Source organism: Rhincodon typus, chromosome 30 (genome assembly GCF_021869965.1).
Source record: "Rhincodon typus isolate 14 chromosome 30, sRhiTyp1.1, whole genome shotgun sequence".
In the NCBI taxonomy this organism is placed as follows: domain Eukaryota; kingdom Metazoa; phylum Chordata; class Chondrichthyes; order Orectolobiformes; family Rhincodontidae; genus Rhincodon; species Rhincodon typus.
Window position 1 is genome coordinate 33,030,553 of NC_063361.1, and position 14,077 is coordinate 33,044,629.

Here is a 14,077-nt window from a genome sequence, read left to right on the forward strand (position 1 = left end):
TCAGAAATTCTGAAGAAGGGTCTAGGCCCGAAACGTCAGCCTTCCTGCTCCCCTGATGCTGCTTGGCCTGCTGTGTTCATCCAGCTCTACACCTTGTTATCACAGTATGAGTGCAGTTCTTTTTCTTCCTATCCAGTCTTTGAGCGGTTAGTCCAACTTTAATTTTCAGGGTATGCTGTTCAGCAAAAGTACAATTTCTGACTGCAAAACTCACTGGATTCCTGGATTAAAACACAGCTCAGCAACAGTGCAAAGAACAGATCTGTCCTGCTCCCAAATTAATCAGTGATTTTAACCCATTCAAAACTCTGCTAATTGCACAAAGTTAAGATGAAGCCAATCTTTCTCTGTCTCTAACTATGCGTATATTCTTCCCTTATGCAGAGCCTTCTATGTCATTATCATTCCCATCTGTGTTAGATGTTGCATTTTTCAGTTTTTCTGTAGGGGCCTGATATGGAGCAGTGGTAATGTCCGTACTCTGACCCAGGAAACCCTGCTTCAAGTCCCAGCAACTCCAGAGATGAGTAATACCATCTCTGAATACATTGATTCGGAAAATACATACATTTTTCTCTGGTTTCTTAACATGGTTCAGTTTGTGAAATATTTTCAAGTGATTATTTCTATCCCCCTCCCATTTTATGTTAGTTGATGGTTCCCCATTAGAGATGAAGAGATTTATTTGGATTTTTCATTTCCCCAGATTTTTGTAACTTGTACTCAGGACTCTCTATTCCTTGTATCACTGCTGGTAATATGTTTCATTTCAAGAACCCAATGGATTTTGAAACCAGATGATTGTCCACTTGCTGACCACCATACCTTGAAGATGGTCAAACTTCTCAAAAGGGGTTGTACTGCTGCCTCACAGCACCACGGACCCGGGTTTGATTCCAGCCTCGGGCGACTGTCTGTGTGGAGTTTGCATATTCTCCCCATGTCTGCATGGGCTTCCTCTGGGTGCTCCAGTTTCCTCCCACAGTCCAAAGATGTGCAGGTTAGATGCATGGGAAATGCAGGGTTACCAGGGATCGGGTAGGGTTTCTGGGTCTGGGTGGAACGCTACAGAGAATTGGTGCTGACTCGATGGGGCAAATCAAAAACTGGGTGGGAAGAAAAAGATTAATGTTGATATCCTGTTTAGTGTACAGATAATGAAGTGTAGTCATGGTTGCATTGTAGGAAACGCAGCACCCAATTTGGTCACAGCAAGCTCCTTAAAATAGTGATTTGATCATTTTTGTAATTACCATGTCAGGGACAACTCATACCCTCTTCTTCAGAATCGTCATACAGGATCTTTTATATCCATTTAATGATGGGACCTCAGTTTAACATGTCATCTGCAATACTGAACCTCTGACAATGCTGCACCCCCTCAGGACTGGAGCATCAGCCTTAATGTTTGTGCTTAAGCCCTGGTGTAGAACCATATGATTCAGAAGTGAGTGCCACTAACTGAGCCACAGCTGACACCTCAGCTTATGCATAAAAGTAAGTAATGTCATGATATACAGGGAAGCGAATTGAAACAGCTATTTATAAGTAAAACCAACTAAAGACTCTGAACAATGCATAAAAATGGCAAAGGAAATAACGCTGATGAATGTATCTTCTTCCAGTGGCATTGAATAAATGGTCCTCCCCTGGTTGTTGTTACAGACATCTTAGATTTCATGTTATCTGTGGACCTCTCAGTCTCAAGTCTTTGTGATTTCTGAACCTTGTGCCATACCAATGCCCTGCCTAGTGTGTTAGCAGAATAGCCCACCTTGACTCAGGAGAACTCAATATTCATGACACCTCTCTGAATCTTCTGTGGACTGCCTCCAATGCCAGTATACCTTTCCTTAGAAAAAGTGCACTCAATGCCTTGCCCTCTGCCCTGCCAGTCTCGCTTCACCTCAGTCTCTCATTAAATTAAACAAATCAAACAAAATTAGAGCAAACGGGTGCCAAGGAGCACTGTAACAAAAATCGAATCAAAAAGGAAATTTACAAATTCAAATAAAAATGGTGTTTTGTTGGAGGGTGATGCAAGCCAAACCCCATGATTGCAGAAACCCTGAAGTGTATCAGCATTCTCCCTCCACAGGGACCAGGGGCAGACGTTATCACTGAAGAGCAGCAGGCCTTTGGGTGCGGAAACACCCTCCACAGCCCATGCCTGGTCTTGTTCATGGGCACCTTGCTCAGGCCCAGGGGCAGACCCATGTGGAGGTACTCCAATTTGCCTGACCCCTCTCTGCACTGGCTGGTCAAGTGTGGGGCTGAAGTGCAACCAAAAATCTAGTAAAAGCCTGTGTTAAAAACACAACAGAAGGAGCTGGACCTGACCACAGTCCATACAAACAGGTATCAGAGTATTCAAATTACACCACTGTTTCAGGTAATGAATTGGAGGCAAGACGGGACTTACTGAAAATATTCTATTTTACCACAAACAGAATCTAATTAGTCAGCAAACAAAATCTTGTGAAACCTTGCACCACAGAATACAGTCTCTCTGAAAGAAGACTCTTAATGAATTACAGCAGAGAGCTCCGACAGCAAAGTCACCCTGGTAAAAACCGAATAACTTCTCCAACAAAGTACAGTGAGTGGAGGATTGTAACTGGATACAATTTATGTGTAAATTCAATCCCAGTCATTGACATGAGGGAATTCCCCAGTTACTTTCATTCTGGCCATAAATATTACACGTAGACATACCATGGCTTGTGATGATGTTGACTGTATGTTATTGCCTTCATTTCTCGGCACAGAGAACGGATGGAAGCCATGGAGAAGCAGATAGCCAGTTTGACAGGATTGGTACAAAATGCACTTTTACGAGGGAATGAAGGGGAACCTGCCAGGTAAAGAGCCCCAGTCTTTTCTTTTCTTGTTCTATAAGAATACTCCCTTGTACCTGCAAAACAACAATGTGCATTTATAGAGCATCTTAAATCTAAATAGTCACTTGGTAGCACAGAGCTTGAGTATTGATGGAGAAGAGAGGCATCCCATTGGAGCTTTGTGCCACTTGCCAATCAATCAGCACCCTGTTCTGATGCTGTATAAATTGTTGTTCACTTTGAGGCTTGGCATTCTTGAAAATCTGACCTGATGAGTGCAAGATGAAAAGCTTTGCCAACCTCTCTCTTTTTTTTTCAGCAATCTTAAATATAGTAAACCATCCCACAGGAGAATTAGGTAGATACCAGAACTGAGAGGGTCCTACCTGTTAGAAAGATGAAACAGTCTGGGACTCCTTTATCCAGAAAAGCACAGTCTCGGGGATGACTTGATGGAGGCTTTTACAATTTTGATTTGGTTTGATTGGACAGAGAAGATGTTTGGGTGAGACCAGAGGTCAAATTATTGTGGAATTGGAAAGATATTGCAGATCTTTGGAAATGGGGAGGATGGGCAGAACCCAAATGCAATAAGTGTTAAATTTTGTTTGATAATACTTGTGAAGTTCCTTGGGCAGACAATTAACAAAGTGTTGTAGTTGTTCAACATTGACAAGAGATTGTGTGTTCAATTCCATTTCACAGAGCTGGCTTCATTTTTTAATTATTATATTTTTATTTTTTCTCACAGCGATAAATCTGAATCAATAAACGGGAGCTCAGGCACTGGAAGTGAGTAAATGTTCAACTATTTCCTATCTGTAAATCCACCTCTGCCCTCCTGTGACAAAAATAGTGAAGGAACTATGGAGTTTTGTGATGATCTCTCATTGATACGTCTGTATGAATGAATCTAAGCACCACCAAATCCCTCTTCCTGATTGGCTCATTCTTAACTATGTGGCCAATCACATTAGTATTGACAATCGGACTGCAAATGGAGAGATAGTGGCCATGTTGGTCCCAGGCAGTTCCTTCAGTATCTACTTCTGCCTCAGAAATATAAAGAGCCTCGGATTTCTGGCTGAATGGCCACTCCTCTCCCCTTGTGCTATTTTCTGCCTGCTCTTGTACCTCCTGCCTCCTAGGTGGCCAAGGCTCTCTGGCCGCCTCCTATGTCCGTGCCTTTTTTCCAATCCCATCTCCCCAGGCTAGTCTCTCCTGCCCAATCCTCCTGGTTTTCCAGCTAAAGGCAGCACCCTCATACTCTGGCAATATCTTCCCCCAGGTACTTGTTAATGTGAGGTGTTGACTTCCTCACCGAGCCAGTGTGTTTGATTGCAGACGTTTCGTCGCCCTGCTAGGTAACATTGTCAGTGTGCCTCCGGTGAAGTTTTAGTGTTCTGTCCCACTTGTTATTTATATGCTTCGGTTTGCTGGGGTGGTTGATATTACTTTCAGTTCTGTTTTTCAGTGGTTTGTATATCAGGTGCAGTTCAATGTGTCTGTTGATTGAGTTCCAGTTGGAATGCCAGGCCTCCAGGAATTCCTTGGCATGTCTCTGTTTGGCTCGTGCGTTTATGGATGTGTTGTCCCAGTCAAATTCGTGTCCTTCTTTGTCCATGTATATTGAGACCTGTGAGAATCGGTCGTATCTCTTGGTGGTTAGTTGGTGTTTGTGTATCCTTATTGTCAGTTTTCTTCCAGTTTGGCCTATGTAATGTTTCTCACAGTCCTTGCGTGGTATTTTGTATATTACATTAGTTTTATTGGTTGTGGGTATGGGATCCTTTACGTTCGTCAGTAGCTGTCGCAGTTGTTGGTTTGTGGGCTACCCTGATGGCTAGGGGTCTGAGTAGTCTCGTGGTCATCTCTGAAATGTCTCTGATGTACGGTAGGGTGACTAGTGTGTCTGGCTGGGTTATGTCTTCTTGTGGTCTGTCACGAAGATAACAGCAAATTGTCCTTTTTGGGTATGCATTCCTTTTAAAAACTCCGTATAAGCGCTCTTGTTCTGCTTTGTGCAGTTCTGGGTTGCTGCAATGCTAACAATAAGGATACACGAACACCAACTAGCCCCCAAGAGACACGACCAATTCTCACTGGTCTCAATACACACGGACAAAGAAGGACACAAATTCAACTGGGACAATACATCCATAATAGCAGAGCCAAACAGAGACATGCCAGGGAATTCCTGGAGGCCTGACATTCCAACCGGAACCCCATCAACAAACACATTGAACTGGTCCCGATATATAAACTATTGAAAAACAAAACTGGAACTAATGCCAACTACCCCAGCAAGCCGAGGCATATAACTAACAAGAGGGACAAAACATCAACGCTTCACTAGAGGTGCACCAACGATGTTACCTAGCAGGGTGACGAAACATTTCCAACCAAACCCACCAGCTCGGCGAGCATGTCTACAATCTGATCCACAACCAGAGCAACAAATCTTCTCGAAAACTTTAAATATTGCCAGTATCTCTGGACTTAAATAATGAATCTAGTTATCCACATAGTGAAATGATTAAGACTATGTTGTTATTTGGCTCTTTGTCCCAGTGTTCTCCCTCCTCTGAAGCCATTTTCACAGAATGCTGACTTTCAGCACAAAGATTATTCACAAAACACCAGATTCATCACATTCCTCTCTCCACCCATACAGGTAGATGTTTAGTTAAACGTCTCACTTGAAAGATAGCACCTCTAACAGTGCAGCGCTCCCCTGCACGTGTTTGAGCGTCAGCTTTGATGTTTGTGTTGAAGCCCAGGCAGAGCCTTTAGTGAAGAGCATGCCTGGGAAGTCACAATGTCAATCTTCATGTGAACTGGACACTGACTGAGTAAGGGCAAAATATTTCACCTTAAGGTATTTCATAGCCGAGGAAGCTATCTGCACTTTGCACCATGGACATTGCCAGGAACCGTGGTTAGTTTTATTCAGATATATTTTCCCTACCCTGGTGGACACAGGGATAGGCTGTGTGACACAGTGAATTGTATCTCTCCTTCAGAGCCAGGACCTCTGGCTTCAAGTTCTCCACTTTGTAGCTAGCAGATATTTTCCTAATCAACCTGTTCAGGGATGTTGCTACGTATCTCTGGAGCTTCTGGGATTCGAACACAGGTCTCCTAGCTCAAAGAGAACCAGTGATACATTTGTATCATAGTTTGTATCAGAGGTCTATTACCCACCTATGAATCCTTCCAATATACATTCTGGCACATGGTGAAAGTGGAAGAGTCTCTCAGTTAGCCACCCTTCAGGGGCAGTGGCAAACCACTGCAGTAGCTTTCCCAAAAGTGTGGCCCAATTCAGTGGAAGTCCACCTTTGTAACTGGGGACAGGAGGAAAGATGGACCAAATGAACACACAGGCTGCAGTCAGCTAATACAGCCCATGAGTGATTGATGCACAGCGAGCACACTGATTCCTGACTTCCCTGAACTGTCTCTTAACTTAAAAACTTGTAAAAATTATATTCTTGGTGCTAGAGGCCTGCAGCAGGGTAGGCTGGATCATTGATACAATCCAGATACCCTGGGGAATAATCTCATGGCAACAGCTTGTATGGGTATCAGGAAATAAAACCCAACTAGTTAATTCACATTCCTGATGATGGGAAACCTGCTCAGCTTACCTGATCTGACCTTCATGTGACCCCACTTATAACAATTTGGGTGATTTCTGAATTGCCCAAGAAAGCCATTCTGTTCTCTCAGAATCTGAAGAACAAGTGCTGAGGTTCGAAAGGAGCTCACCACCACCTTTTCCAGGCACCTAAAGGACAACCAGTAAATGTCAGCTTTGCCAGCAACATCCACATCGCGATAATGAATTAGAACAAATTTGGATAAAACAAATGATTGAGCTGTAAGGCCAAGGTGTTTGCCCAGAATATGTTAGTTAGTGTTTGCAAACCCATATCATCCACACATAATGTCAACACCTCCCCAAGCTTTACACAAACATGGTTGTAAATCACTGCCTAGTAATTAAACATTCGCACATCTCTAATATTTTAAGTAGCATTCAGTTCTAAGCAAAATGCCCTGAACAGTGTACAGCTCTGATCTCCGGAATTGTGATGGGTTTTAGTTATCCTGCTGGAATCCCTATCTCTGTTCCCCTTGCCCACGTTGTTGTTGACCCAGACGACAGCAAAATGTGCACATGATGTTTCCACAATGTCAAACTTTCATGATGAAAGCTAAGCCGATGCTTAGGGATGACTTGCCAATTGGAACACCCGACATTTCACACCCATTGGGTGGCTGAAATTTCCCTTGCAGCTTTCTCCTTGCAATGTCCTCTGTTCGCTGCCCTCTTTTGGGGCTTCTGCAAAAGCTGACTGTGATGGAGAGTTCCGCCTCACTGTACACGTCTTTCTTTGTTTGTGTTCCGGTCAGCTGTTAGCCCCTCTGTGCGTAGCACTGTGACCAGCTCAGCAGCAGCATCAACATCTATCAGCCACCCCACTGCCATTACAAGGCTCCAGATGCAGCTCCATCTCCATGACCTCCAGCAAAACGCCGGCGACCTCCGCAACCAACTCCAGCAGCTCCGTAAACTCCAGGTATCCGAGCGTCTTCCTCACAAACAATAATACAAAAGACTTGCTTTTATAAACAGCTTTTCACAATGTGCGGACATCTCAAAGTGTTTCACAGCCAAGGCAATACTTCTGAACTGTTGTCGCTTCTGTAATGTGGGGAGTGCAAAGGTTAGTAAATGCACAGCTAACTCCTATAAACAACAGGGATAATGATGAGATTAGCACCTCCTTTTGGGATGTTGATCAAGGAATAAATATGTCAGTTTAACGAGACTGATACCTAGATTAATCCCTGGAATGAGCAGATTGCTTTATGAGGAAAGGCTGGGCAGGTATCCGTGGAGTTTAGAAGAGTCAGAGGTAGTTTACTCGAAACATAAGATCCTGAAGGCATCTGATCAGATGGATGTGGAAAGGATGTTTCCTCATGTGGGAGAATTAGGGGTCACAGTTTAAACATAAGGGGTTACTCATTAATGTCAGAAATGAGGAAACGTTTTATTCTCTCAGAGGGTTGAGAGTATTTGGAATTCCCTTCCTCTAAATGCAGTGGATGCAGAATCTTTTAATTTTTTTAAGGCAGCATTAAATAGATTCTTGATGACCAAGGGGATGAAAGATTATCAGGGATGTGCAGGGATGTAGCGTTGAGGTTAAAAACCAGATCAGCCATGATCTTAATGGATGGAAGAACAGGCTTGAAGGGCCAAGTGTCTCTCTCTTACTCCCACATAACTCCCTTGATCTTCAGTGAAATAGTGTCATGGGGTTCTGTACCTGTCCAGCAGGCAGAATGAGCCTCAGTTTAACATGAGGTCAATTTCACAGCAGAAAGCTCCGAAATTGGAACAGAGTTTTAAACCACCCTCACTTCTCCTTTGATATGAATGTAATTCTGAAGTTGCCCTCGGATGTTGGTTCTGAGCCACTTGAAACAATTATTTCTGTCTCAGAATCGAAGAGAATTCTCCTATTCCTTTGCTCACTTGGTGGTCAGGATTGATTGCTGAAGCCTGAGAGGGAGGCCAAAGAGATGTACTGTCTGTGAAATTATCTCAGCCTTCTGGCTGCTGGTGTTTGGTTTTTATTTTTATTCATTAATAGGATGTGGGTATCGCTGACTAGTTTATTGCCCATCTCTAATTGCCCAGGAAGGTGGTGGTGAGCTGCCTTCTTGAACCATTGCAGATCATTTGCTGTAGGTAGACCCACAACGCTGTTCCAAGATATTGATGCGGTGATGCTGAAGGAGCGCTAATATATTCCCAAGTCAGGATGGTGAGTAGCTTCTCAGGAAACTTGTAGGTGTTGGTATATGTGTATCAGGTATCTGCTGCCCTTCTCCTCAGTGGTAGAGGCTGTGGCTTTGCAAAGTGTTGTCTAACGAGTGTTGGTGAGTTGCCGCAATGCATCTTGTCGATGGTACACACTGTCAACACTATGCAAAGGTTGCAGAGGCAGTTTAACTTCAAGGTGGCGCCAATCAAGCAGGTTACTTTATCCTGGTATCAAGCTTCTTGACTGTTGTTGGAGCTGCATTCATCCAGGAAAAATGGACAATTTTCCACCACACTCCTGACTTATGCCTTGTCAAGATGAGAGATGAGTTACTCACTGCACCATGACTATAGATTTTATCTGATCACTTGAATGTCTGAGACTGAAAAATAAAAAGTTTCTTGCTCTGTTAAAGGAATTATCATTTTGCAGGCATGGTATTGACTTATAGAAGCATCAGTCTTGGCTGCTGGACATTAACCTGTGTGTCAAGCTAACATTAGCACTGAAAGAATGCAATAATAGGTTGAAACCATCCAGGAGATAGAGCGTATGTATCATTTTCCATTTCTTTTTCCCGAATTTCCATAATGGAATGGATGGGGAATTATTCCAATTCTAGGGATGGTGGCACAGAAACCTGGACTGTTGCTGCCTTGGGATGGGAAATGGGAATTGGGGTTGTTTCCAGATCCTGAATGTGCTCATGGGTGAAACAGCAATCATTTGGTGTTTTCATGGTGGTACTGTCTGAATTGGCAGGTACCTTGCCCAATTAAAGGGGGCGGGCAAGGTCACAATGTGAGAGTGTCAATCAGGAGCCTTCTGCTTTGTGAGGTGGAGTTGTAAGCAGTGAAGGGGACTGCAAAGTGGAGCCAAAGTAAAGGCCTTGAGTCATACAGCACTGAAACAGACCCTTCAGTCCAATGTTTCCATGCTGGCAAGTTTTCCCAAACTAAACTAATACCATTTGCCTGCATTCGGCCCATATCCCTCCAAACCTTTCCCATTCATGTACCTGTCCAAATGTCTTTTTAAATGTTGTAACTGTACATGCTTCTACCACTTCCTCAGGCTGTCCGTTCCACACATGAACCACCATTTGTGTGAAAAAGTTGCTCCTCAGGTCCCTTGTAAACCTTTTTCCTCTCACCTTAAAAATATGTCCTCTAGCTTTGAACTCCTCCACCCCAGGGAAAAGACCTTTGCTATTCACCCTATTTATGCCCCTCCTGATTTTATAAACCTCTATAAGGTCACCTCTCAGCCTCCTATGCTCCAGGAGAAAAAGTCCCAGCCTATTCAGCCTCTCCTTATTAACTCAAACGCTCCATTACCAGCAACATCCTGGTAAATCTTTTCTGAACCCTCTCCAATATAACAATATCGTTCCTGTAGCAGGGTGACCAGAATTGTACACAGTACTCCAAAAATGGCCTCACCAATATCCTGTACAACCGCAACATGTATACTCAATGGTCTGAGCAATGAAGGCAAGCATGCTAAATGCCTTCTTAACCACCCTGTCTGCCTGTGACACAAATTTCAAAGAACTATGTACCTGAACCCCTAGGTCTCACTGTTCGACAACATTAACCAGGGCCTTACCATCAGTTGTATAAGTCCTGCCCTTGTTTGTTTTACCAAAATACAATACCTTTTATTTATCCAAATTAAACTCTATCTGCCACTCCTCAGTCCGTTGGCCCAACTGATCAAGATCCTTTTGTAATCTTAGATAACCTTCTTTGCTGTCCACTATACCGACAATTTCGGTGTCACTTGCAAACTTACTAACCATGCCTCCTAAAGTCTCATCCAAATTGTTTGAATAATTGACAAATAACAGTGGACCTAGTACCGATCCCTGTGGAATAGCACTGGTTATAGACCTCCAGTCCAAAAAACAACCCTCCACCAACACTCTCTGTCTCTTAACCAATTGTTTCAAACTTTAAATAAAAACAGCATTAGAAGCCAGGCCAACAGTGTGAGCAGGGGTTTGGAGTGTGGAGGAATGGGTAATCCCTCACCTTGGCTTCATTACAGCCAGACAGGCAGGGAGAGCCGGTATACCTGCCGTGGATGTGGAATCACTGGCCTATCAATGTGGATGCACAGTTCTGAAGAAGAGTCATACTGGACGGGAAACATTAACTCTTGTTTCTCTCTCCACAGGGGTTGCCAAACCTGCTGAGTTTCTCCAACACTCTCTGTATTTGTTTCAGATTTCCAGCATCCACAGTATTTTGGTTTTATTCAAGAAACTGGGACACCTTCCTTTGTGGATAGAGTTTATTTACTACTCAATCTTCCAGCTCCTTCTAAAACCAAACCCCTCCCCCCACCCCCCACCCCCACTCTCTCAATGTTACAGGTGTTCCCATTAACACGGGGTGCTGATTGGATTTATGACCCTTGCCTCAGCCTTCTCATTTCTAAAGAAGATACTCACTGTCTGTTTCGTCCTTGCTGATGGAACCTTGCATTTCTGGTTTTGATATATTGTGCGTTAACCTCTCTAACAGGTCCAAAGCCAAGACACCATGAAGAACATGATGAAACGTTTGGAGTCCGAGATAAGTATCAGGGTGACAGAAACTCTGAGGAAGCAGGAGGACCCTCTCCATCGCCAGCGTGCTCTGGTAGAGGAGGAGAGACAGAAGTATCTGAATGATGAAGAGATGATTGTACAGCAGCTGAAGTAAGTTGAAAGTTATTTGCAAAGCCAAATAGCTGTGTGGACTAACAGCAGATTGTACGAACTATAACTTGAAAGGGTGAAGCATTGAGCTCAGTGACACTTCAATAACATTAACATGACTGGATTGTCATTAAAACCCATTTGGTTTGCTAATCTCTCAGAATCTGTCGTCCAAATGGAAGGATGATCCTGCAGGTCTCATTGACTTGTCTTTCTGAATTCTGAATAGGCAACCCTTACCTTGATACATTCACAAGGTATGAGAATTGCTGGCTGAGCCGGCATTTGTTACCCAATTCCTAACTGCCTTCTTAGCCAAAACGGAAGGGTTTCCTTGGCCATTTCAGAGATCAGCTAAGATTTTTCTCAGAGGGAATGTGGGAGTTGCTGTCCAAGCCAGCATTAGTGTCCTTCTGTAATTAGCCTTGAGAAGCTGAGGGTGAGCTACCTTCCTCAACTTTGCAACCTACGTGGTAATAGACTTTCTGGTTAAGAATCAATTAGTTTGGAGTCATATTTAGGTCAGACATTTAGGGTAAGGGATGGTAGATTTCACCTGACAGCTTGACCCAAATTTCTGATGTGTTCTTTCGAGGTAGAACGTGAATGGAAGGCTGAGGATTTTAATGAATTTTGAGGTTTTGGGTTAGAATTAACTGTGCAGAAGCTGACAAAGACACAGTTTAAATTGTAGTGCAGTCATAACGGTGTGATGAAAGGTATAACATTTAAATATATCCATATCAATTCTGGATTTTTCATTTCAAAACAGAGGCCAATGGGTGTGGGTTACTTCTGTGAAAATTTTTTATAAAAACAAGTTTGGAGAGTCCTTCTGAAACACTGTCCTAAATTCAGTATTTGTCAAAAAACTGCAGATCCCTGTGGTTTTCATGGAAGAATGGTTATACTTTTGGGTTTAGGTAGGGTGTCGTTGTAAGGCCAATAGCTTTATATTAGCAGAATCTGAAATTGAGCAAGTTTTTTGTCTTAAAATTCGTGTCAGAAATCATCAAAGTTGACTTCAGAAGCATGTTTCGTTTCTCCCCCAGGAGTTTAGCGCAGTTTCAGGGAACTAGTCACCCCAACCAAAGGGTTTAGTCAGAAAACTGTAGATTATTAGAACTGAGAAGCTTATAAGATCACAAATTTGCAAACAAACACATGTCAGCAGAAAGAATTCATTTCCTCCACAGTCCATGGCACAGAAACTTAAGCAGTCAGTTAAATAATAACTTAGAGTTGAGATTGCAGTGCAATTTCCTCTGGACTTGAGTCTCTGTAATGGATAATGTTGAGAAACAGGTCATAAGTTTGTTTTGTTGTATATTTTAGGATAATTTAACAGTTATATAGCTTAGTTTTGTCATTTTCCTCTGTGTAATTAATGTCCATAATGTTATCAAGGAAAACCTGCAGCTTCATGTGAGTATGTTTCAGTGACTGACCACCGTGTTAACTAACTAAACAAAAAAAAAACCATATGATCTATCAAGCCAGATTTTGTTCTGACTTGTCCATGAATAACATCAGCTAAGATCGATAAGTACTTGGAACTAAAGAGGAACAGAAGAGAAGCACTGCACTGTCTGATTTATTGACAATCAATGGCATTTAGTAATCATGGTAGTAAATGAATAGTCTGAAAGGCTGCTAACTAAACACACAATGGATATCCTGTGTCTCTCGAGTCTTTGCTCTTACATTTTGAACATGAAATTAGAAGGATTCCTAATGCAAACAGAAGGAGATCATTCGAATGAAACTCTTGGGAAAATTCCTGGTGTGATGAATCCCAGTTTGAAACAACAACAACTTGCATTTATGCAGCACCTTTGACATAGTAGGTTATGTCTATAAGGATATTGTTCTGTTGGTAATGCATCCCGACATTAACATCATCTATAATCAATAAGGTTTTCTTGGCTTATACACACAAGTTGTTTCCTGACCCTAAAAAAACTTCTGTAAATCATTTTGATAGTTTTGTGGATGATACTGTAATTTTTCAACCAACCTTTTAAGCATCTGCAATTGCTCTGATATTTTCATTTCACTTGCTGTTACTTTCACTATTGTAAATGCTGTTTTCTTCTGACAATCCTCCTTGTCATAATCTCTCTTTAACATTTTAACAAGTCACACTGGTGATTTTTTTCTCCTGTCTGGAGTACTCACCACATGAAGCACATCATTGACTTTCTTCTTGTTTGGTTAGATCCGGCATTTGAAACCACAAATCCAATACTACTTTTTTGTCTCCTAAAAGTTCTGCAAATATCTGATCAGATTTCTTTCTCAAAGTCCAAGCCTTTAATTGATAAGCTTCATAAATAAGCTCATCAGCTTCGTGTATTACATTTTAACAGTTTCATAGTCGACAGATTACCCTTCTGACTAACTGATGTACACATTCATAGCAGTGTCTGTCCAAACACTTTCAAAGCTGAAGGACCATATGACTTTTAGAGATAGTAAGAACTGCCAATGCTGGAGTCAGAGATAGGGAGCTGGAGGAACACAGCAGGCCAGGCAGCATCAGAGGAACAGAAAAGCTGACGTTTCAGGTCAGGACTCTTCTTCAGAAATTTCTGAAGAAGGGTCCCAACCTGAAACATCAGCTTTCCTGCTCCTCTGATGCTGCCTGGCTTGCTGTGTTCCTCCAGCTCCACACTGTGTTACCATATGAC

General features: G+C 42.6%; 1 protein-coding gene across 1 annotated transcript in view; it reads left to right on the plus strand.

Annotated features, from left to right (window-relative positions):
• The window catches only part of LOC109913574 (sickle tail protein homolog), a 111,617-nt gene that overhangs the window by 79,607 nt on the left and 17,933 nt on the right, over positions 1-14,077 (plus strand). The window contains exons 5-10 of the mRNA XM_048614423.1: positions 2,099-2,223; positions 2,769-2,861; positions 3,592-3,632; positions 7,260-7,426; positions 11,212-11,387; positions 13,079-13,170. Coding sequence (XP_048470380.1) covers positions 2,099-2,223; positions 2,769-2,861; positions 3,592-3,632; positions 7,260-7,426; positions 11,212-11,387; positions 13,079-13,170 — 694 coding nt within the window. The remainder of the gene's footprint in view (positions 1-2,098; positions 2,224-2,768; positions 2,862-3,591; positions 3,633-7,259; positions 7,427-11,211; positions 11,388-13,078; positions 13,171-14,077) is intronic.